Raw genomic sequence first — 23713 nt, 5'->3', positions numbered from 1 at the left:
GACACGAATGCATAATGGCAGAATACCATCTCGGAGGAATCGCACTGGAAGTAATACTCCAACCCCTCCAGGGATGTTCACGTGGATGAAGCCGGATTTTACATTTCCTTTTCTTTTTGGTTTTGGTGGAAGGTTTTGAAGTAAATTTTCTTTCTCGTTTCCTACATTCGTAAGGAGGGAAAGCATCCAAATGAAGCTTCCGTACTGAAGGTGCGCTCCTTAACGCACCGGAATGCGTTCACTTTTGGATTCGGTTCTTTAATTCCAACCTTACAATCATTCGGATGGACATTTTTGCTGCCTTAGCCATTTGCAGATTTGACAGAATTTTGAAATTCCTCCCGGGGAAACCTTAGCTACTCGTCTGGGGAACGAAATCAGGAACTGCAAACTTACCTTTTCCCGCCCACCACTAAACTTAGTCGCATTGCTGAAGCATTTCTTTCACCCATGCCCGTTCGATCTTACCTCGGGTCACAATGTTTTCCATTCTTATCTTCTCCTGCTTCACAGCTCGTGCCCATTGTCGTTTTTTGTTGAAGTTCTTCACCTTATCTTATCCCTTCTCGTTCAATAAATTCGAATGTGAAGTAGGAAGAAAAAAAAGACAGCATGAAAATAAGTCTGCTTGAAACGAAAGAAATCCTTCTGTAACCTTAACAAAGCACGTTACCTTCTTCAAACACTAATTCTAGAAATGTTTTTCCCCAAGTGCATTACTCGTAAACTGAACCGGAAGGCCTCTTGAGTTTATTTTCTGTAACAATACGTCCGATTTTTCGAATGGGCTTCTTTGTGCCTGATTTTAAAGTTTTTCATGTTCATCCCGAACGAAGTTCTTGTCTGCTGCAGTTGGATGAAGACAATTTGATGATTCGTAACACCCTCCCGTGATTCTATGTCTTCCTATCACATGAAATCATTCGAAAGCATCGATAAAATATTAATGCTCTTCATTCTTATCGGATGCGATACAGTTCGGTTCAATTGAAGCACGTAAATGAATGATTGGGTTGTACTGCTACTTTCATCATCATGTTGCAAGAAAACGTACGTGCCGGTAAGAGAATATAATATGCGTCCTGTGTACCAGACGTAACGTACACTTTACTTCTGCAATAATTATAAACATTCCAGTACTTTGGAGGAGGAAATTCAAGATGGATTAAAATATTCATTGATTTCCGCTAAAGTCTACCGTAGAGTGGTTTCGTATACGCATTCGCTTTACATACGTGAGTTTACGACAAGGTGATTGTTTGAGTTCTTGAATGCAAGGGTATTGTTTTCATAATGATTCTCTTTTTCCCATAACCATCCTACGATTACGATGTTATATGTGTTGTTTATGCAACATACTTACCACAAAATAAATGGGGAGAAAACTTGTGTTTTTTTAATAAGCATTTCTGATTTCAAACGAATTTAAAGCTGTCCCGCCAAGCTTCCAAACATTTGGCGCACATTTTTTTATAAGTACCGTGTTTTCTGAATCCCAACCTCAGTTTTAGTCCAACTGGTTGAACCCGGCTACAAATCAGACTGTCCATGTGTCCGGCACTGTTTATCCTTAACGGCTCATTAATTATCGTTTCGGCGCTTTCCGGTGTCATTATCATTTTTATCGTGGCACAAGAAATAGAACAATCGGGGAGAAAATCCTGCGTAGGCTTGATCCATTCCCGTATGTCCCGTAGTCGCTTGTACCAAAGCAAAAAAAATGACCCACAGATTATCTCCGTAGCGTGCCAAAATGGCGTTCGTTAGATTAGTGGAAGAAAAATATGCGTGCCCCAGATAGTTGGCATTATGTATCGGTTTTCTTTTGTTTTTTTTTTCGATTGGGTAGGAAAGTGGAAGAATGTATGTGCGAAGCTTGGAACAATCTGTTTTTTTGGAAGCACTAGTAAACCAGCAAATGGTATTGGCCTGGTGAGGAAATTAATGCCATTGTGCAAAAAGATTACTATCAAACTCGTTATGGTCTTGCTGTGATTGTATTTCGTAACACAAGGAACAGAAATTATCATTTATTTACAAGAACAATGTGATATAATTATCTGTGTTTCTTTTTATACGTTTTTCGTACAGTGGTTTATGTAGTTTCCATCACAAGTTTTTAAATAATTATTGCTATTTCCCTGTATTAACGATACATTTTATGATCCACTCAAGCTTGCCGTTAGTAAAATTTGTTTAATCAAACCTCTAGATGATCTGCAATTAAAATTTCGACAAACACGTATGACTTTAACAACAATTTATAAAAAGGGTTTTAAAAAGGAAATAATTTCATTTTGCTGTGTACAACAAAATCACTTTTAAAACAGTACGTATTATTGAACGTTGTAAGCTTCATCCATTTAGCCTTTAGGATTTTTTCTCCAATCCAATGTTCTGGTTTTCTCTTCCAATTAATCTTATCTGGCGAACCAAACACTTTTTAACATGTAAAGCTTGTGCCCGTGTCCAACTCATACATACCGGAAAACCACAGACGAATGTTCGTTGCACATCCGTAGCCACACTTCGATTCCATTTCCGGACCACCCACTTTTCAATCAACAAACGAGTGAAAGGACACACGATTCACCGTCCGAGACCGCCTTGCGGTAGGGCTTTTCGAAATTCGACCAATTTATTCAACCACAAAAAGAGGCAGGCAAGGAATAGTGTAACAGAAATATTCGCCATATTTCACCCTGTTATGATAGGAAACCGTATATTTTTTACGCTTTTCATCGGATGCCCAATCGGAGAACAGTTGGCCCTTTTCCTGCTAGTTTTTCTGTTCTTTTTCAAACACTCTCGTAATACAGCGGTACACCAACTTCTGCTTATGCTCCAATTGCGTTCGGCTTTTTGGATAGATGTATTTTTTATATCTCCTCCCTACTTTTCACTTGCCAATTCGCTCGAATCATTCTAAAAACGGTTCCAAAAAAACAATGAGAACACTAGCTGAGCATAAACCGCATAAAAAAATAGCTAAATTCCGGGTGAACGGTGAGCGAGTGTGACTCGCACACCGGCAAGAAATCTAAATAAAATAAAAGAAACACTGCTGCACGCTTGCCAAACGAGCTGTGAAGCTGTCTTCCGCTGGGGCTAACCGACAGGAACGGGAATGCATTTTTTCGGTTCGCTGGACGACAAGTTCGGCGATTGAAATTGTCAAAAAGTGAATGCTGGCTTACGCACAGGTTTGCGTTTTATCATTTAAGAGCATTGGGATTTATTGGAGTTAAAATTGTAGATTAAAGTTTATTTTTGCCAGTTAGTGTTTGTGGCAGCTGGAAGGATTATTTTATTCTTAAATTCTGTTCATTCTTGAATTGATACGTTTCACCGATCGTGTGACGTGATCATATTATCTTCCTTAATCAGTTTTTATGTTTGCATATATTTTGTTTCGTTACTTTACTGCTTTTCAACACTGACCCAAGTAACATTCAATTACAACGAAAATATGCACAAATGCAAGTAAACCTTTAGCTTTATGCATGCACAGCACAATATTTTCGCATGATTCCCTATTTAAAATCATTGAACCATGCGATGCCGGGGCGTTCATGTGTCTGCATGCTACCTACCAACTTTTCTATCCAGCCACACTATTCTTCTTGAAAACAGCTGAAGCCATAAGCCAAACAAAGTCCCCTTTTTGCTTCCACCGCGAGTTCCGTTACCATTATGGGAGATCGGTGCAACGAAGAGATTTACGCCGTTTGCGCCGAGTCAAGCGTTGTATTGCGTGGCATCCTCCCATCCGGTTGCATCCCGTGCTGTCGAAGGAACCGAAACCGATGCAAAGCCATCCCGGAGGCTCCGAAATTTTTGGCACCGGAAGTCTGTGGCGCCTCTCTGCAGGATGTGTGTGTGTGGGGGGGGGGGGGGGATGTGTGGTTGAATCGAATTCAAACTTTTCCAGTTGCTCGCCGGACAAGAGCGCACATGGAATTCGTATTGCCGGTGCTGCAGGCTCGTCCATCAAAATTTGTGGAAAGTGGAATCGTTAATCCGGAGCGAAACCACAACCCGTCCCGGGCTGTGAAACTGATGCTATTGCGCGATCCATATCATGTTGGAAGTACGATCAAACGAACGAACAGCGTGCTTGGGATGGTTCATGTTGAATACCTTCCGAAGAAGATAAAGGGCGCAGGGGCCAGGCAAAACTTGCTTTATTAATTAAAAATTTTCACCCAACCAACCACATCCATACACCCGGTGCAATAGCGGAAACTCATCGCGCATTCGACATTCGACAGTGAAAACCCACTTGAGCTTGAAACAAATGATGATGTTCTGTCGAGTGGCTATCGTGAAGTTTTTGAGTGATTGCAACCTTTCGAAGTGGCTACTCGTTCGCGTGTGCTTTGTTGTGGGTTCAATTGGCTGCACAAATCGAGAGTGAGATCTGCTTTCGTTATCTTGCGTTTGAGAACGAGTTAACAGGATTAGATGAGTTTTGCAGAATTAATCAACGTCTTTGCCGTGCTATGATGTGAGGTTGACTGTGATTTTCATTGGCACGATGCAGAGTGAATATTTTATCCTATTTTTATTCGAATGAAACGAATATTGTTTTGATGCATCTCCTTCAAGCTAGATTTTTTTAACATCATCCTGTATTAAAGCAAAATATCATTGGGATGTTTTAGAAATCAAGAGATTCATTTATGAATTATACTACTTTTTTCGTATGTTTACAACCTTACCATAAGAAGTAGGCGCCTCGTGCGGATCCCCGGGAATTGTTAGCTTATATTTTTGTTACTTCATATGTATAGAACATTCTTCCTACCAAAAAACTACTTTTTGGCTTGATGAATCTTGATAGATCTCGCTCAGGTTACATACTTCGACGTGATAATTCCTTCAATATTTGCCAACCGATTTTATTACCCACACAACCAGATCATACACTAGATTCGGATTTCAGAATTCAGAGGCACCGGCGTCAGGCAGCACACAGCAGGTGCTCCGTTAAACCCGGCTTGTTGGTTACACTTTGTCAATCTGCACGATGAAAATGAAAGGAAAACTTTCAATATCTCGTCCTGTGTTTTTTTTTTCGTTCTTTTCTGTCAGCTATATCTGACGGTAACTCCACTTAATATGCAACCATCGAACGGAAGTACATTGGCTTTTATCCATCCAAGATCCGACCTTCTACAGCTAGGAGCAGTCGAGTTTTGATGAGTACTAGAGAAAAAACCCACACACACACACACACACACACACACACACACACACACACACACACACACACACACACACACACACACACAATTTAACACTGGTCTTTTGGAGTGTTTGCCCATGTTGGATGAGACATCGACGTCGACGACGATGATGATGTTGACTTTGACGTGAATGTTGCTCGAGCTAACTCGGGAGGGTGGCCTTGGTGACGATACCGGGTGTCCAAAACGATTTAACGATTCCTATGTACCGTTTCTGTGCGCCGAAAAAGGACAACCGATTCCCGGTTGCTGCAGGTTCGTACACCAGAGCAAAGAGGAAAAAATCACACTCTCTCTGAGGGAAACCCTGGTGGTTGGAAAAGGTAAATATTTGACAAAATCTGCTCATTTGCCCGGATTGTAAGCGCATGGAACGTAATTTGCTGTTGTGGTTGTAATTTCATTTTATTAACCCCATGCACTGATTGACTTGCGGTCATCCAGTGATGGTGCCTTCAGTTTGTGTCGCTATTGGTGTCGAAGAAAGAACCAAAGAATGCGATAAGTTTGCTGATACTTTGCACGACCGATGTACGCACTTTCCCTGTCGGACTGGTTCGCCTTCATTTGCTAATTGAACTGGATGCTCCATTGGGGCCGGATAAACGAAACTTTTGCTGTATGGGAATCATATTTGAAAAAGTCATGCACAACCTTGTACAGCACTAGATCTAATTATGTTTGTATGACTGTTTTATTGTGCACTTGCCTTACTTAACCTGTTTTGTTCTGACTTTTTCGATCTAAGATACAGGAAAATTTCAGTTAAAGTATTTTTTGTACTTTTTACAAAATACAGCTATGATTTTTTTGTGGATCCTGTAAATATCAGAAAACTATCTTCACTGTGTTTGTAAACATCGCATGTTGTACGTTTGTACACTTGGAATGGTTGTTTATCAAATAATATATCATCAGACCGAACCAGTTTGTTTGTTTCCTTTAATAAGATGATTTATCTAAGCATATATGTTTTTATCTATAAGCATTCCTACATTCAACATAACCATAGCTCACCGGTAGCAAATTGAAGCCGTTGGAAGCTTTTCACGCACGTTTTCACTGCAGTGTCATTTTTCTTTTTATTCTCACTCCGGGCGCATTAGCGTAAACTTTCACTTTCAAACTTACCACTTACCTACCCAGACACACGAATACAACAAATAAAGATTTGTCGTGCTGGAAATCACGTAAAAAGTGGTATGGGTTTTGTATTTTTAAAAAGGCTAAGTAGAAGTTATACCTACTCCTAACGTCTGGTCGAAGGTCTATACGGAAGTGCACCCGTGCGCGCTTTAGAGCGCTGCCTGCCGTTACTGAAAATATTCAAATGGAAGAAAGTGAAACATAAACTCGGAGGGATTATTGGTGCATACACTAACATACTACAGCGTATAGATCCGCAACGCTTGTGGGTGCTTACTGAGCTTAAATCTTATTCTCACCATTTCCCGCACGTCTGTGAAGTTAATGTAGCGCCATCTAACGTCTGCTTAACATTTTTCCGAGCTGTGAACGAAGAAACTTTTAACGCTGTGCGTTTGTTCACATACAAATTTACGACACCGGAGGATTACAGCGGTGTAGAACCACCGGAGTGTGAGTATAATTTCCCTACAAAATATTGGGAAGAGTAGAATGTGCATGGGAAATACAAGAAAGAAACATTGCTTCATGCAATTTTAATCACCAAAACAACCCAAACAGTTCGTAGGTCGGATTCTACAATTTCCTGCATAAACGTGAAACAATAATTTCGGGTTTTACGCTCACTTAAAGGAAGGCAGCATCACGCTCATGCACGCATTATTATAAAACAAATTAAAAGCGAATAACCTCCAGGGATGTGCAAAAGTTTTACTTTCAGCTACGGAAGTTGCAAATCAGCCCGTATTTTCAACGCCACATCCGTGGAGAAAAGTTTTCCGAATCGAATTCCTGAACTGTTGCAGTCTCATTTCTCACACCCTAGGAAGTTCAACCGGCTGTCGCTTGTATGGGCTGTGGTTTTCACGGTCACAGCTGCGACACGATGCGTTCGACAATGCAAATTTAACAATCATCTCACTGCACCTTAGCATAAGCTTGGTTACCAGTCGCGCAGGAGTTAAGGTCGCTTCCAATGGTACAATTATTATAATTTCCTGTGTGGCCATAAATTTGAATAAAATTTAATTCATAGACAAACTGATTATTCCAATCAACCTTGAGATAGAAAATCGAGAATGCTCTCTCGCCTCAGAAACATTTTCTGCTTGTGCATACTCAAATGTAATTGTTACTCATGTAGAAACATGTTTTACTAAATATTAATGGGATAGCGCAAGGATTAATCAATCAAACAGTTAAGATACGATATACATTAGATGTTTTAATTAGATATTGTAGATCTGTTCAGATTTTTAAGATAATTTAATTTAAATATATTCTATCATCAGACGTGAAATTTATAATCCCTTAAACTGGCCAATTGTATTGTTGTGGGTAATAAATAATTCCTCTTCTTCAAATGAGGTTGCTTTAAGTTGAAAACCCGTTCAACACGCTTATAAACCGTCTGAATTTCTATCAACAATTTAAACAAATTATCAACCATCACACACGATATAAGAAACTTTCATCAGCTGCCACCAGTTAGTGTCGTTCCTGTTACTCTGGTGGTAAGAAAAATCTTCCAACCAGCTGGCCGAACGCTATGAATAATCATTTATTAATTATCACACGGTAAAGTTTCGGTAAACTGGCCCTCGCGGTACCACATCCGGTCTGTATGCTATTCGTGCATGCCCGAATACTTGACGGTGCTTGGTTGAGATTTTATGAAAATTCTTTCCTTCCTAACTCTGTTGCAAACGTTAGCAGCGATGCATTCGCCAACTTTGCATGTCGACGTTGTGTTACTGATTTTCGGATAAATGCCTGTACTCTAGGCATGTAATGGAACGGCTGAACCAGTGTATACAGACTTTTCAAACGTACGGGCATGGTGTGATTTTTGTCCAGTAGCAAGGGACACATTTTTAGACGTCCGTTCTCAAAGTGTCACCGGGACGGAGAAAATCTTTGTCTCCACCACCGGCAGGTTGCATTACACTGGGGAGCCCGTCGAATGTATACTGCCCGTAGCATAACTTGGCCTTTTGCTACTCAGAAAACACAACCTTATAAAGTTCAGAACAGAAGCAACCGAATCCATCGTGGTCGGTTGGTTCGTTGGCTCGTTTTTGGCCAGTTTTTGGAGCCCGCATAAGCTAGCTGAGCTTTGTTGTTTGCTAGTGGTATCAGCACACTACCACCGAACGATCCCTCTGGACATCAGGTTTTCACCTGGCACTTTGGAACCGCTTTCCGTACCATAATGGAAGCCAGCTTTTTCTACCTCCTCAAGTCGCCGACGGCTTTCAAAATGCTCCTGTTTGAGTTCACTCACTTACGTTGAGTTTGTAATTAAATTAGCCGAAATGTTAATTTTCCCTTCAGTTAGTAGCACTACGGTAGGAAAGCAGGCCTTCGAAGCCTTCACATTTCCGACAGGCTGTGAGCAAAAGTTTGTCGAAAAACTTTGCATCCCAACGTGGCCGTCTCAGCTCACTACAGGCGCTATGTATGCTACTTTCAGTGCTTTTAGTCAAATTGATCTTTTATGCTTTTTCGGCTGCGCTCTTCCACTCACTGAAGTCCGGGAATGACTTTTGCAGCATCGTACATTACACGATCGTAAAGGTATATACAAGCTCGCAGTCGGGTCCAAGTACTGTACTGAACATTTGCCAAACAGTCTAAAACTATGCCAACCTACCTTTATCGGGCAGAACTGTTCGAAGGTAAATTTGAAGTACACTTAGCTGTCATTGTGCCCGTTGATACTACTATCCATTACAATGGGGTGCTGGAATCTGTTTTGCGAAAGTATCCATCAGTAAATTGGTAGCCTTTGCTTGCCTTTGCCAAACACGATACTGGTAAAAAAGGTGAATCCAGTCCTGATACGTTCCCGAACGAAAAACTGGCTAATGAGTATAAGGTTAATTAGACAAAGTTCGATTGCTTCGTAAAAAACAGGTTTTACCAAAAGTTTCAAATGGTTTGCAGTATGCTTGTACTATAGAATAATATTTTAGTATTACAACTGACATTAAGAGACGAATAAGTAACAGTGATGCAAATATTTTTAAACAATCTTTTTTTAAGGGTAGGAGTTGTCGCTACTTAACTTCTTTCGATTTTACCGGACTATCGATCTACAAATCTTTGAAGAGGGTTCAACAAGCTAATTGAAAGGGAAAGTTTTGGAAAGTAAATTAAATAGAAAAAAGAAGAAAAGGTTTTTCATATTATTGCTGTTAACACGAACCACCATCACCTCATATCATCATTAGTAATGCTTTAGATATTTATGAAACCATGTTTTACATGCGTTTGACTAAAGATACAGAGCTTATAGAAATTAAGGACACGCATTCACGTTGATATCTGAAATTACAAACGTAATCACAAACTGAGAATACACTACAGAATATTGTACGCAAGGTTACGCCAGCTTCCATTGAAGTTATGAAGAAGAAAATTTAATAGTGGCATTTCTATAACCGCTGCTCTGAAGCATTCATTCTCTCTAACATTCATTCAACGTTTTCCCAATCCAGCTTTGTCCCACTTTTATATGTCACCTCTCTCCCAAGATTATGTACTGCACTAAATGATGATGAGTCTGCCATTCTTCTTTCCATGTTCCGTTCCGATGTTTTACCCATGTTGCTTTCACACAAAAAAAAACAACAAGTACAAATGTTTCGCCGAAATTACTGAGGCGTGAAAAACTTGCTCTTTCGCGGGTGCCTTACGATGTCGGCCGCTTCTGTCTGCGTTAATATGCAAAAGTTTTTTAATTATCTCATTTTAAGTATGCTAATACTCGTAGCCCTTCCCCACAGTCTTGAACTGACAGGTTTCATTTCCACACAAGGGTTGTGTGTATTCCGCTCCCCTTTCAATGCTAAAGCTGCTATTTTGTTTCACTTCACGCCGTAGTCCTGTTTTTTCTGGTCTATGTTTGTTTTATTTTCGCAACCAAGAGAGAGTAAAATAAACGAGTCCAACACGTTTTGCTCGTGAAGTGTAACCTTAACGAACCAAAGACTCTTTTCTTGTCGAACAGCGTGCATACAGCACACCGCAATGAATATGCTTGTTCATCACGTTCAGCCAGCGAGTAAATTGGCTGCCGGAAGAGACTGAAAATGAGGCTTAGCTTTGAGATGCTGGGGTTCACATTATCTTGTCATCGGGCGTAGGTGGCTTTGGAATGGAAATGTTTCTAAAAATCTTACACCAAATATTATAAAAAATAAAACCTTTGGTATAAAGCATTAATTTGTGCTAACATTTACCATGCGTCTGTAACGTAGTTTTACAAATTGATGAATGCTAGTTTAAACTAAAATCTACCAAAACAAAATATATTTTCTCCACAAAGAAACCATCCAATTACCAAAAGTTGTTGTCTGATTTTGCTTTAAAACTTATCGAAATCATACGTCCCCTGCGCTTTACAAGATTGCATAGCAATATGGTGAAATCAACGGCTCCAATCAGACAAAGTGACACAGAAATCGTATTAAACTTCTGCATTGTAATAACATCGTTGACAGATTTTCGGCTCCATTCGCTGGTTTCCGTATTGAATTGTCCGTTTTTCGTTTTTTGTTATTTATCGATTCGATGAAAAACTCGCGACAAGCTTTATGATTACTCGTGGTGAATTTTTGTGTGATGTTAGTTTTCGCCTGTTACCAATGTGTCTGCCGCTTGTGGCCCCCATGATCTGGTCGTATTCCCTCGTTGGTTAAGTTTTATTTTTTTCTCGCATTCACACTTTTAAACCGGACACTACGCCAGGACATGGCAAGCAGTAAGAACATTGGAAAAAGATGAATAAATAAATAACACCGCACACATCCCAAATAGTACAAAAAATGCCTACCAACCGATTGCACGAAAGATACAAAAAAGGTAGGCTCTTTTTGAATGTCTGTTTTCGTTGTTCAATTTGCTACGCATCGAGCGCAGTGAAAAGCGCGTCATCTACTTCCAGAGTTGTGTTGGCATGCAAATGCACCGGAGTTTTATTGTTGTTGAAGGCTATTTTTATTTGACAATTTATGATAGTATTTTTGTTCACAGAAATATACTATTTTTTTGCTCATTGTGCATACGAATCCCAGTGTTTGGCCGCACGGTTTGCTATGACGATGGTGATCAAATGGTTATGTCCGAATGGGAAATCGGAACCGCTCGGAACAGTGCTTGGAATGAAAGGAAAACAATTCCCCAAGCTGGACAAATTATAACGTTGTCAACATGGCACCATCGGGCAAGCTGGATGCAAATAATGTGTTTTCCTGTCTTTTCCCTTTAATCCTGGTCGGTTCCATATTTGTCACGCGATATAATTCACACGACATTATCATTCAACTCCTTAATTTAAGCTATGTTATAAGTAAAATATTGCCAAAAAAATAATCTTAGATCATGATTTTTTCTTGACCGAATTTATGCCTCGACGGAGTTGTTTGTAAAAAGACCAAAAAAATCTTTGCAATCATCAAAGCTCTTGTCCATGCCAATGGAAAAGTTTTTTTGGCTTCCCTTTTCTTTTGCTAGCATAGAAGCTCACCCGAATATCCCTGCGCTAAATATACGCCCGAACGTTTATCTTGTTTCATACTTTCGTCAAGATTTTTTTCTATGCTCCTTTTTATCATCTCCGCAGACTGTGCAACGGTTAGCTGTTCTTAAGCTGTTTAAAGCCGATCTCGTACCTTCATCGCTCATCGTTGTGCATTATTTTCTTCCACATTTTTTCCTCTACTATATGAAATATTGCCAAAGGGCAAACATTAATTGAAAGTTTTTCATCGACTCTCATTCCCGGGGGCAAGTTGGAGCAATAATTTTGCCCAAGCGCTTCGCACGACGAGATGTTTCTAACAGATTTTGTTTCCCCAGTTCGGTATACTTTTTATTTTTGTGCATTTTTCGCTCATTTTTCCTTCATTCCGCGTGTCTTTGATGGTTTGCTAGATATTCTTAGGGAAACACTTTCACAACAGCATCTACAAAAATCCCGGATGGATCAAATCACCCACAGGCTTATATTGTGCTTATGCTGAAGTTCCTAGAGACTATCGACGATCGTTACATGCGATGCTACTTAAGAGGTGTACAAAAACTTTTCGCAAAGAAAAAAAAGCGGAAACAGAAAGTATGCCAACAACGCCGACAGAAGTGCTCCAAGGGTTTTAGTTCGATATATTCATTATTTTCTTTATTTACTTTCTTGAAAATTGTACCAAGATCGTCGAATGAAAGTCTTTGCCGTAACATAAGATAAGTTTTTTTTTAACATTTTGTATTTAACAAAACACCACGATATCAGTACAAACTCCGTAACTATATCGAGTATTTAATTATTCAAATATGGCCATATTATTCAAAATATGGGTTGCCGATACACTGTTGCTTTATTCATGCCAAGAAACATCCCAGATGGAGTTGTGCTCGTTCTCCATTTCCACGAAAACTAATCCTAAAAAGCAACGCTTCGTCATTACATTTACGGAAATGCTTGATTACAGCTCGTTCCTTACAATACCGCTAGCAGCATGGTTTCCAAAACATTACCGTTACGAATGCCGCACCATTCCACTGTACTATCACACATGAGGGCAATTTAAATAAATTTACTTCTTTGATCGCTGCTCGAATGTTCTCCGGCACGCAAAATTGTGCAAAACCCGGTTACACTCGCGAATCCCATTTTAAGCTACATGCTGCCAACACACAAGTGAAACAATTCGTGCAAACATCATCGCCACGCTGGTCCATCCGCTAGCTCGGTTGTTATTTTGTTGATCTACTCCGATGATATTTAGCACACGGCAGATAAATTGCTCCATTTCACTTCGCTTTCGCACGAAGCGATGCAGGCAAATTCCGCCACACGAACCATGAAAGGCCCCCGGGCGCAGGAAGGAAAAAACAATTGCACTTGTACTGTGGTGCATTTGTTTATTGTGCGCTTCGGAATAGCAACACGAAACGCGATTCCTTACCATGTAGAAGAGTGTACGGCCATAATGAAGATTCGGGCGCATCCATCTTTGTCTCGTTTTGCAGCCATTTCCGTGCGGCGATGGGCGAATGCTCACGGGTACGTTCCCGGTGCTGATCAAGCTTTCCACTGCTCACACGCTTATGCGTACGACGATGTGTAACATAATGTTGCAGCATAAATTGTGCCTTCTAGGCAGGGCATCGTGCACACAAACACCCAATTTCGGATGGCGATTCTTCGCTTGGAAGCGTCCAAGCGTTGAATAAATCTCGACGCCAGCATTCGTGCGATGGCCAAGTGCGGCAAATTTCCTGACCTGGATGCTGTTACAGAGAAATATTGTTTCCATTTCCCGCCGGAGATATCCGTTTGCCATTTTACACTGATTTCTGGCTGAGGCATTTTTCGAATAAAGCAAAGATGGCCAAGACCAATTGAATTCGGCTAAGAATCGTATCAACAATCACTGCAGGAGACCGATTCGTTATGGTTTAACGGACTTTGAACTTCTAGCCGTACAACATTTCAAACCGTTTCCGTTTAGATTGCTTATATGGTACCGTAAACATTAGATTTCAACCAATTCATAGCGTTTTTTTAGAATAACAAACTCTATTCCGAAATTCTATCATGATAGTAATTTATATTTTTTTAGATTTTGATATGCCCGCACGCTGTACACTCTCAATTCAGAGTACATTATCCAAAAACCTTTCAGAAACTTTACAATTTAGTTTAATTATTTTCCTAAAAATTTGTATCAAAAAGATTACAAAATTTTTCAATATAATCCGTTTATAATCAATTACACTAAATCGGTTGATTGGTAAAATAATTCCTAACGGGTTTTCACTCAAATGCAAATTGTACGCACCATTCGTCTGATTTGAAACTACATTTCCATCGTACTGGATCAAACTCTCGGTTTTCTTGCAGTACCTCTGTGTTCCGTTGAACGAAATGGAATGAAATGTAAACAGAACATAAAATAATGATAAGACATCAACAACACGATTAGCTTCTTCGAAGGCGTCTATGCTTTTACCGACAATGAGAACGAATCGCACAGTCTGATGATGACGACGTCTCGTTCGTGAAGTCTTAACGCCGGTCTCAGGCTCTTCCGGGTTAAGGCGTGTTTGTCAAAGTGTTTCCATGTTTACACGAACGCCAGGATCTTATGACCGTGTGTCCAACATCATCATCTCAGCTCATCATTGGCACCGACAATTGCATTCTCATTCCGCTGACATGCTGCTGCGCAGAACAATGACTGCAATATCATTGGATATCGTTGCATTTTGGAGACGGTTTGGAGTGTTTACCTTGTGCCTGCTTTTGCATTGTACACGTACAAACATTGAATTCGTCAATTCCGTTACGCTTCGTGTCTGTTATTTCTCTTCCATTGTCGGTCGGTGTAATTTGTCACGCTCCTTACTGTTTCCGGATTGTATGCATACATACAAATTTTCTCTTTCTCAAAGCATGCTACAGCTTGGTATAATTGGAATCTGCTTTATTGAAATCACATTTTCAAACACTCTCTTTAACGACTATTACCATAGGCAATAACTAACCTGCAAAATACCCATCCATTAACTGATCACAAAAAGCGTTTCAGCCGGTTTTCTGCACGGATACGTGGGCTCGTGATAAAGTTTAGCAGTCGCTTCAATCATAAAACTGTCATAACGTCTCACGGGAGGATTCCACTGGGATGCTTTATGTAGGTCATTCTAATAATTTACTGCCTGAACTTTTAACGAGTAACACCGTTTAGTGGTAACTCTACATCCGACAAGAACATGATCATAACAGACAAGCACACAAAGGTTATTGTCCAAAAAAAGAAATCACCTTGGACACGGTTGCTCTTTTTCCTTTTGATATCCCGGACAACCGAGAACCAATATGAGTTTTATCGTTTTCCATTGAGATGCCATTATTTGCTGCTCACCAATCAGGTTCACGTGAAGACGAATTCTATTGTAACATTGCAGTCTGGATCATGTTTTTCACACAAACATATACCAATTACGACTCAATCCCTTGGCCGCCAAGCATGAGTTAATATAGGAACCGTCGAATATTGCTAAACCTAATGGTTTGCGATGGAACATTTGCGATGGTTAGTGATGACGAACGTGTCTCCGGGGACCCCATAAATGCAAGCAAATGGACAGCTTTTATGATGCGATGGATTGCATAAGGTTTAATGGGATCGAGACAAATATTACGAGGGTTTTAGAGCGAACGTGAAGTGTATATTACGTTTTCCACAAAGTATTCTAGTTTTATCACCCGATTACGGGCTTAAACTTATTTATTCGTTAAGTTAAAGTTTTAGACTGAATAAATATTATTAAGATTTTATTTAAACTTTTAAAATAATCCTATTAAAATAATCAGGAAGATTGAAAGATCTGTTTCAAAATTTCATACAGTTGAATATTTCAAAAATATATTTCAACGTAAAGTGAACACGCAATAGTTACAGAAAAGAAGGCTAGGCTTTGAAATATGTTCACTGATTCTTGCAACAATAAAGTACAGTCGAAGTATTCATCATCTTCTAACAACAACAACGGAACGGCAAAGTGAAACGTAAAATGCATTAGAGTTTTTATTTGCATATCGTTATCATCTACCCATCCCTTAAGGCACACCCATCAGCAAATAAGTATATCAAACTGGGAATGCAATCAATAATTAAAATAGCTCATAAATCACAAGAGGTCACCAAACACGCAGACCGCTTCCTAGCCAGTGCATCTCAAGCACTCGTAATTCCTTGGTCCACTCCTTCTACAGTTCAATCAGTCGTTCGAGTCGTTCACTAACGATACCACATTGGAATTGGCAGCCGATATCAATATCGAACGATGACAAAACCGTGTCCGCTTGTCTAAAGACAATTTTCCCCGGGAAAGCCCATTTATTTGTCCTGTGCCCTTTCCTGTGTGTGGGTGTGTGTTTGATGGGAGTGTGGAGGTGGGTGGTTAGTATGCCTGCATCGGATGGGAAAGGTAAACGCAGCAGCTGAAAGGGAGGCCACAACATTTGTGTCAGCAACTTGTACGTCTGGCGAAAACCAATCAGGCATTACGTCAAAACTCTTCCGATGCAGGCTGCGAAGGTTCCATTAACTGTGTCTCCAGACCAGCAAACCGAACACACTGCCACGGGCAACAAATCGTCCTGCCGTGGCGCGGTGACGCTTTACATTATTGCTTTACCGCAACAAAACAGCCACGGTAACAACAATTAACGGCCGTGCATTCATATAAATCTTCATACAACTTCACAAGCGCGGAAAGCAAAACTGTTACAAGCCGGAGTCCTTACTGTTCCGGAACAAAGGGTTTGCTCCACGTTCCGTTGCGCGGAAGCGATGTCTGAAATGGTACGGGAAACAAATTACACCTAACTAACCGGGAGTGCCGGGCAACTATATCCCGCGGTTTTACCCATGCCCGGGCCATGGAAGGTGGCAAAAGGTGAAGAAATCTTACAACAGGTAACGAAACCGTTTATGGTGAGAAGGGAGCAGAAAATGAGCTCGCTTTGGGAGTGTTTGATCATAATTGATTGAAATACAGCTGACAGCGTTCCATAGGAGATGTAGGGTGGTTGTATGATAAAGGCTTTTGTGTCATGTAACAAGCAAACTTCCAAAAGTCAAAGGTTTGAGAATGTGTGTTGTAAGTGTTCTTGTAAGGTTAGGCTTGTAAATGAAGAAATTATTTTCGGTCACCATTGAAATACAGTTCTTTGATCTTAATTTTTTTGATGAATTACAGCTGAGTTACGTGTTTAGTGTGAAAATTTTGTATTAAGCCTAGGAAAAACATTTAATATGAAGCTATGTATATTGAAAGGAAACTAAGGTTTAACGCTTTGAAATTCCCTCTTTAGAGTTGTGCTCTAGGTAGACATTTTATTTTATATTACGCATGAATCGACGGAGTATGCTCAGAATATACGAAGAAGTTTGACGAACGGAATATTACTCATCCAATGTGAAATATTTCATGATTGTTCTTCAGGTCAATGTCAATTTCAATGTCTGTTCTTCATAGATATAAGAAAAACACAATGATTGCAGATAATTTTCACTTCGATGTAGATTTACACGGCTGGAATGCTGCAGGGAAATTTAGCATCGATTAGTTTTAAAGTGCAAATTGAATGTTGTGCAATAAAGCACCTTTCTTAAACGTTCACAATATATTTTTCCTACCCAATCATGATTTATTCATAACTTTATCCGTTTAGCCGTTTATTTTGTTGACGTTAAACGAGCAATCGCTACAATGCTAGGGCGTACAGCACGGAGAAGCCACTTTCACAGCAAATTTATGATCCTTCTCCTTTTTCTCCTGATGTACTAATACTAGATATTTGGGCATCTTCTCTCAAACTTCCAACGAATAAGAATAGGTGAAATGCCAAGCACGCACTCGCATAAAACACAACCAGCAGGAAAGACGAATAGAAGAATCAGTAAACCGGGGGCTTGGGAAAACTACTAATGTTTTATTAATTCGCGTTTGCCCGTCGCCCTGAAATGGCTTCCCGTCGTAAAATGGAACTTTTTATCACGCTTGAATGGCGCACCTCATCGACATCAACCCCCTTTGTTCACTGTCAGCTACTCTTGGCAAGACCACTACGGAAAGAACAATAGTGTCTTACCACTGTGCGTACAGTTTGATATTTCATCGCTTTTTGTTTCTTATCGTCGTTTTCATGTTGAATTCCACTAGAAAGCGACACGGAAACATAAGGACATTCTAAGGCAGTTGAAGAGCTGAATGAACCCCAGCAAAATATGACAATTCTTTCAGCAATTTTATTTCACTCGCTACTCTGAACTGCACACTTTATCCCTGTTTGAAAAGTTGGATGGCTGAAATTTTCCACATTATTGCAGCCCATTATCGTCCAGCAGCGTCGTCCTTCCGGTTATCTTTCATTCTTCTTTTTTGATAGACCATCTTGTGTACATTCAAGTTTTTTGCCTACAACTGGAAAAGAACTTAAAAAAGATACAAAATGCTCACTTTTTACTTCACTTTGATGAAAGTGAAACAATTGTTGAGGCTATCCAACCACAATAACCAACAGTACATTTCCGAAACTCATCCACTGCTACAATTCGCCCAGTTAAAGACTTCCGAAACGAGCAATGGGAAAAGATCACCCAGTTTGCAAAATGTTCTGCCCCTGCATATCAAATGGCCGGAAACCACAACCGTAACCCTAGGGTTGGACATCGAAGACGATACGAAATTGAAGAAACTCCTTGCGCCAGAATTCCCTCTAAGTCAAACGGATCCTATACACCATTTTCTTGTTCCTTAGTGACTCCCAGAGGAAACATTGTCTTGGTGAGGTAAAGAATACCAAAAACCGCTCCAGTCCGAACACCTTCACTACGAACTAGATTATCTTTCCACGTGGAATGATAGAAAAACGACCGCGTGAAGATAGCCCGAGTAATTCTGTTTCACCCTACGCTTGCATTGCCACAAATGCGAACACTGGATAGCAAATGGATGTTGGTGGTCCTCGACAAGCGAGGCTGAATTTAAATCGTCTTTTACGCTGGACTACCAGCATGAAATGTGGAATGGCAATAATGGACCCGAGCATACTACTTCCTCAGGGCCCGATTCTGTTCGCTCTTAGAGTAGTATCGCTACCAGTGTCGTTCCAGTGTAAACACTAACTACCCGCTCGGTTGCTGGGGAAAGCTAAACGATTCCCGACTTGCCATTGGACGTCTTGAATGATTTGCGCTTCGGTACCGCTAGTTAAATCTGTTCCCTTGGTTCGGTTCTTTCCACCATCTTCGGTAGACTGGAATCGATTACGACCCAATACCAAAGGTAATGCCATCGCTTAGCAAGGCTGCTCTTTAATCTTCATAAATCACCAAACCAAACCACGGTGGTTTTGGATGCCTTTCTTTTCTACGGAAGTATTTTCTGATCTTTCCTATTTTCCACTTTCCGGTTTCACGCCCCGTATCGTTTCTGGATTGTGGAGGTGTATTTCATTTCACTTGCAATTCCTTTGATGACATCCGGAGACGCGATAGAGCACCTTGGTTGCTTACCGGGGCAAATGTGTAGTGACGGATTAAGGAAAGTGCCATTACATACGCCCGCCCGAATCAAATAACGGATGGGTAAAGAATGAAGTAATCTTGCAACGGGAAGCCGATGGCGTTTAACTTCGTTTGCGTGAAAAATTATGGATCAATAACAAAGCGGCTTATTTTATGTAGAGAAATATGTTACGTTCGTTTGAAGTGTTAGAAAAATCCTTATCTTGTTTTTATGAAAATCAACACTGTCAGTCACACACGTCACACAAGACTTTCAGTGAATTACAATATTATGTATGCGTTGGAAAAGTTTCCAACAGCTTTCGACCAACTCGAAAATATTATGCCACACTTATGCGGCCATATGCCATACAGTGAAATTGTCCCCTTTTTTGCAAAATTGTTAATATTAATGAGTGCATCATAAGTGCAAATAATTATTTACATAACCCATGTTGCATGTTGTATTTCTACTCGGAAACTAACAGTTCAAATCACAACAATGCGCAGTACTGCTACTATCAACAAAATAGATTTGCTAAACAAAGCTTACGATCCTTTTTTGTTGATGCATATGCTAACCTGCTTCTAGCTTTATGCTTTTATGAATTGATTTTCCACACCACAGCACGTTCATAAAGCAGGATGCTTAAGTGAGCTGGTAAGTGCTTTTAATACGGAATGATAAAATTGTTTTCCCATCAAGCACATCGTGTGTCCCGTTCTTGTCCAAGCAAGGATGCAGAAGGGTACAGTGCAGTAGAAAGGAATATTTGTTAAACTATAAACAATGCAGACACATTCTTTCTCTTATGTTGGGGTTGACTTCATTGTTTCAAAAATGCAACACAACGCAATCGATGCACCGGAACGCATGGATGCTTCTAGCTGACGGTGCACACAAAAACCCACCACACTGATGGATGTTGAAAAGCATTACTTCAACTTTTTAAGGCTGTGACTCTTGCTGTGTACGGTTAACGTGTACACGAAACGTTGCCGGGAACGATGCACTAACCGAAACGGTCAGCACTTTTGCATACCCTCAGAACATTGTTCGCGCTGCGGTAGGACATAAACAGCTTTACGAGACTCTTGGACCATCCCTTGCCCACTAACACTTCAATGTCCAGCACGTTTGATGTCGGTTGCAGTGTGCTCGAGCGGGCACATACCCAGCAAGCAGAGAAGCCAATTTCAATTGATCCATAATCAAGGGCTCCAAGGCATGAAGGTGGTGCGCACTGTTGGTGGCGTGAATCACCAACTTTACTCGTAGAACGAATGGAGCGAAATTTATGATGCATCCGGATTGGGTCGTTTGCTGATGAATAACATCATAGTAACGGGCGCAGAACACGATGAGATACTGGTCGTTTAGCTTACCATCCCCATGGCAGTGAACGTTTGTGGAAGGGATTACATCAGCTCAGCCACACGTGGAGCAGGGAACGTCGCCAAAGGTAGACATTGGCTTTGTAATCAAATCTGATCATTGTTGCAAGTAGTTGGAGAATGTCAAAGTGTTCATAATTCCATTGATAACCAGCATGATCTAATGTTCAGAGTGTTAAGGATGGATTATTCCTTTTCTTAGTATCTTTCAGTTTTGTTGTTGTTTTTTTATTTATTTTATTTTTTAAGAAACGCTAAGTTTCGGATATTGCAAGTTATCCTCTAGGAAAGACATAAGGAAAATAATTATATTTTTTGACAAAAATTTAAAGTTTATCTTCTTTAAACCGAGCAAGAGACTATCTTGCTCATATTAAAAATTTCATTACGATTTCTTACACACTGCTTCAAAAAAATTTGTTACAAGCCAGTGTTTAATTTCCTTTTTTTAAATAAATTTATTTAAAAGTCCCCAAAATAGTAAAGTAAAAACAACTTCTGCAACCGCTTGAAACAATTCAATAAGATCATCTTGCAACAAATTAGCAAATGACGTATGCTTTATTGACACAATGCTTTATTTATACCTTTGGACATTCTTGAGGAATATCTGCTTGTTTTGCACAACGCGCAACCATTCACGATCTACTAATTAGCAAAGTTTGGCCCATATCCCTGAATATTTTTGTTTTGCTTAGAATTCAGTGGAATTGCTCACAACGTATCCGTTAGAATCAGTCTGCTAATTAGGCAAAAATAACACCGAAGGTTGATCGAGCAAAATTTATATAAAAATGAAACACATTGTTCTCACAACAAACATTCATAAAGAGTGAATCTATCCTCGATGTTAAATGGTCAACAAAATCTTCCTGAAATGGGTGTATTTTCTGTTCTGGTAAATATTTTTTCTACTCAAAGTCAATTTTTTGACATTTCTATAACAGCAACTTAATTGATTTTATTTTAGCTTGTCACAAGCTTTTGGGCATGCTCAAAAGCTATGCCATTCGACATAAATAGTCCAGATGCTGAATCATACCAAGCCATTCAGAATGAGGAAAGTAAGAGACCCTATAATCATTTCTGGTAACAGAAAGCACTATACATAAATCTGGACTACTATACTTTGCAGATCAGTTTAAATATGGCTACCAAGTGCGGAATCTAAATGATCAGTTCCAGCACAAGTACAAGAGTTCGGACAATGTAACGTACGGGTGCTACGGATTCACCCACCCCGCTGATGGTGGCATGCAAAGAATCTTCTACATTGCCGATCAATTTGGCTACCGAACCGTTTTAATTGGACAGCAAACCACCATCTATCCAGCTCCTGGAACAAGCCCTGTTCTGAAAGAATGGCAGGAACTTCCATTCCCAGCTGCTTGTTTAAACCGTGATGCTGGCAATTCCCAGATTATTGCTGAATCGACAAACAATCCGATTCAGCCTTCGTTTGATGATAGTCGGAGTAGTTTGATGTCTGCTTCCAGTGATGTCAAATCCATAGTTATACCTTATAGTCATTCTAAGACCGATATACACATTCCTGTTAGCTCAGATATTAATCCACTAACAGAGCCATTCCGTCTAAGTAGCAGTTCCAGTGAATGCTGGCGTTCTTTTGCTGGTGATAGTACGACGTCTTTTATGAAAACCGTGCAGTGTGCGTCAAATGATAAATCAAAAATAGTTACTCTTTTCTTTCCATTTCGTATAGCTTGTACTGATATGGAAGAATTTGAGAAGGAGCTCAGGTTGCTTGTAAGCAAATTTGACAATTTGTTGTGATGTTTATTTGTAAGATATTTAGCAAATATATCATTACTCTTATGTAGACTAGTGTTTAAAGCCAGTCGTTCATAGATTTTCAATATCAAATCCGTCAATGCTTCCGCTTGCGAGTCACAATCATTGATCATATGTGTAAGATTGCTTGACTTTCATTATGATCCTCCAACATTAAGCTATGTATAAAACGCCTTCAAATTACTGTTTTACCCATCACTGTCCCAAATAAACCTCGCGATAAATGACAGTCAACAGGAATCGAAACCGCAACAAATGCAACAGTTAAATTGCAAAGTCAACAGCTCAATGCAAACCGACGACATTCTTTGGAGATCGTCCTTCAACAATCGGTGCTAACCGTTTCCCCATACTGTTCCACGACAAAACACTCAAACGCACCGTACGCTTAGATCCGGTTCAGAAATTAGATCAATCCGAACTGACTCAAGAATATCAAATTCGTGTGAGGAGAAGCGTCCAAAAATCCCTCCAAAAGATCAAACAGTACAGCCTCCCTCCCATCCAACTTTATCAAACACTTGAAACACGCTTCGCTCAAGGAAAGGGACACAAGCATGCCAAAAATTGCGTAAATATTGATTCATCTCGTACCCGGTTTAAGCGACGATGGTCCATAGCTTCGGAAGCTTTAAAATCATCTTCAAATCAAGCTGGTCATCCCAGTATATCCAAGACCGTCGGACGTGCACCACTAACACGAAAAGTCTGACCTTCATCATACGGAAAAAAACCCCTTGTGAGCACTCTCACTCTTTACGCGTTGATTTGCTTTCTATGTGATGTGTAATACGTCAGCATATGGTCGGTGTTAATAGGCAACGGAGTGTTCACTTTTCAAATACTTATCTAATTCACAACGAGTTGAGCAACCGATCGGTCAGAGCGCCGGCTACTTTTCACGGTCAATCGAAGGTGTTAATGTGCGTACAAAGATGAATCCAACGTGTGTAATCATTGTGAGTGTGACGTTCTTTGGCATTTTTTGTGCGAAGATAAACAAATCAGATCAATCAATAACGAAGG

General features: G+C 40.1%; 2 protein-coding genes across 2 annotated transcripts in view; both read left to right on the top strand.

Moving 5' to 3' along the window:
• LOC125767427 (uncharacterized) overlaps window positions 1-23713 on the top strand; it is a 429126-nt gene that overhangs the window by 366326 nt on the left and 39087 nt on the right. The window lies entirely within an intron of this gene.
• LOC125767440 (uncharacterized) overlaps window positions 98-23713 on the top strand; it is a 30073-nt gene continuing 6457 nt past the window's right edge. The window contains exon 1 of the mRNA XM_049434035.1: window positions 98-23646. Coding sequence (XP_049289992.1) covers window positions 23623-23646 — 24 coding nt within the window. The 5' untranslated portion in view covers window positions 98-23622. The remainder of the gene's footprint in view (window positions 23647-23713) is intronic.

The sequence above is a fragment of the Anopheles funestus genome, chromosome 3RL (assembly GCF_943734845.2).
Source record: "Anopheles funestus chromosome 3RL, idAnoFuneDA-416_04, whole genome shotgun sequence".
Lineage (NCBI taxonomy): Eukaryota > Metazoa > Arthropoda > Insecta > Diptera > Culicidae > Anopheles > Anopheles funestus.
The sequence above is the reverse complement of the archived record's forward strand: the minus strand, read 5'-3'. Positions and strand labels throughout refer to the sequence as shown.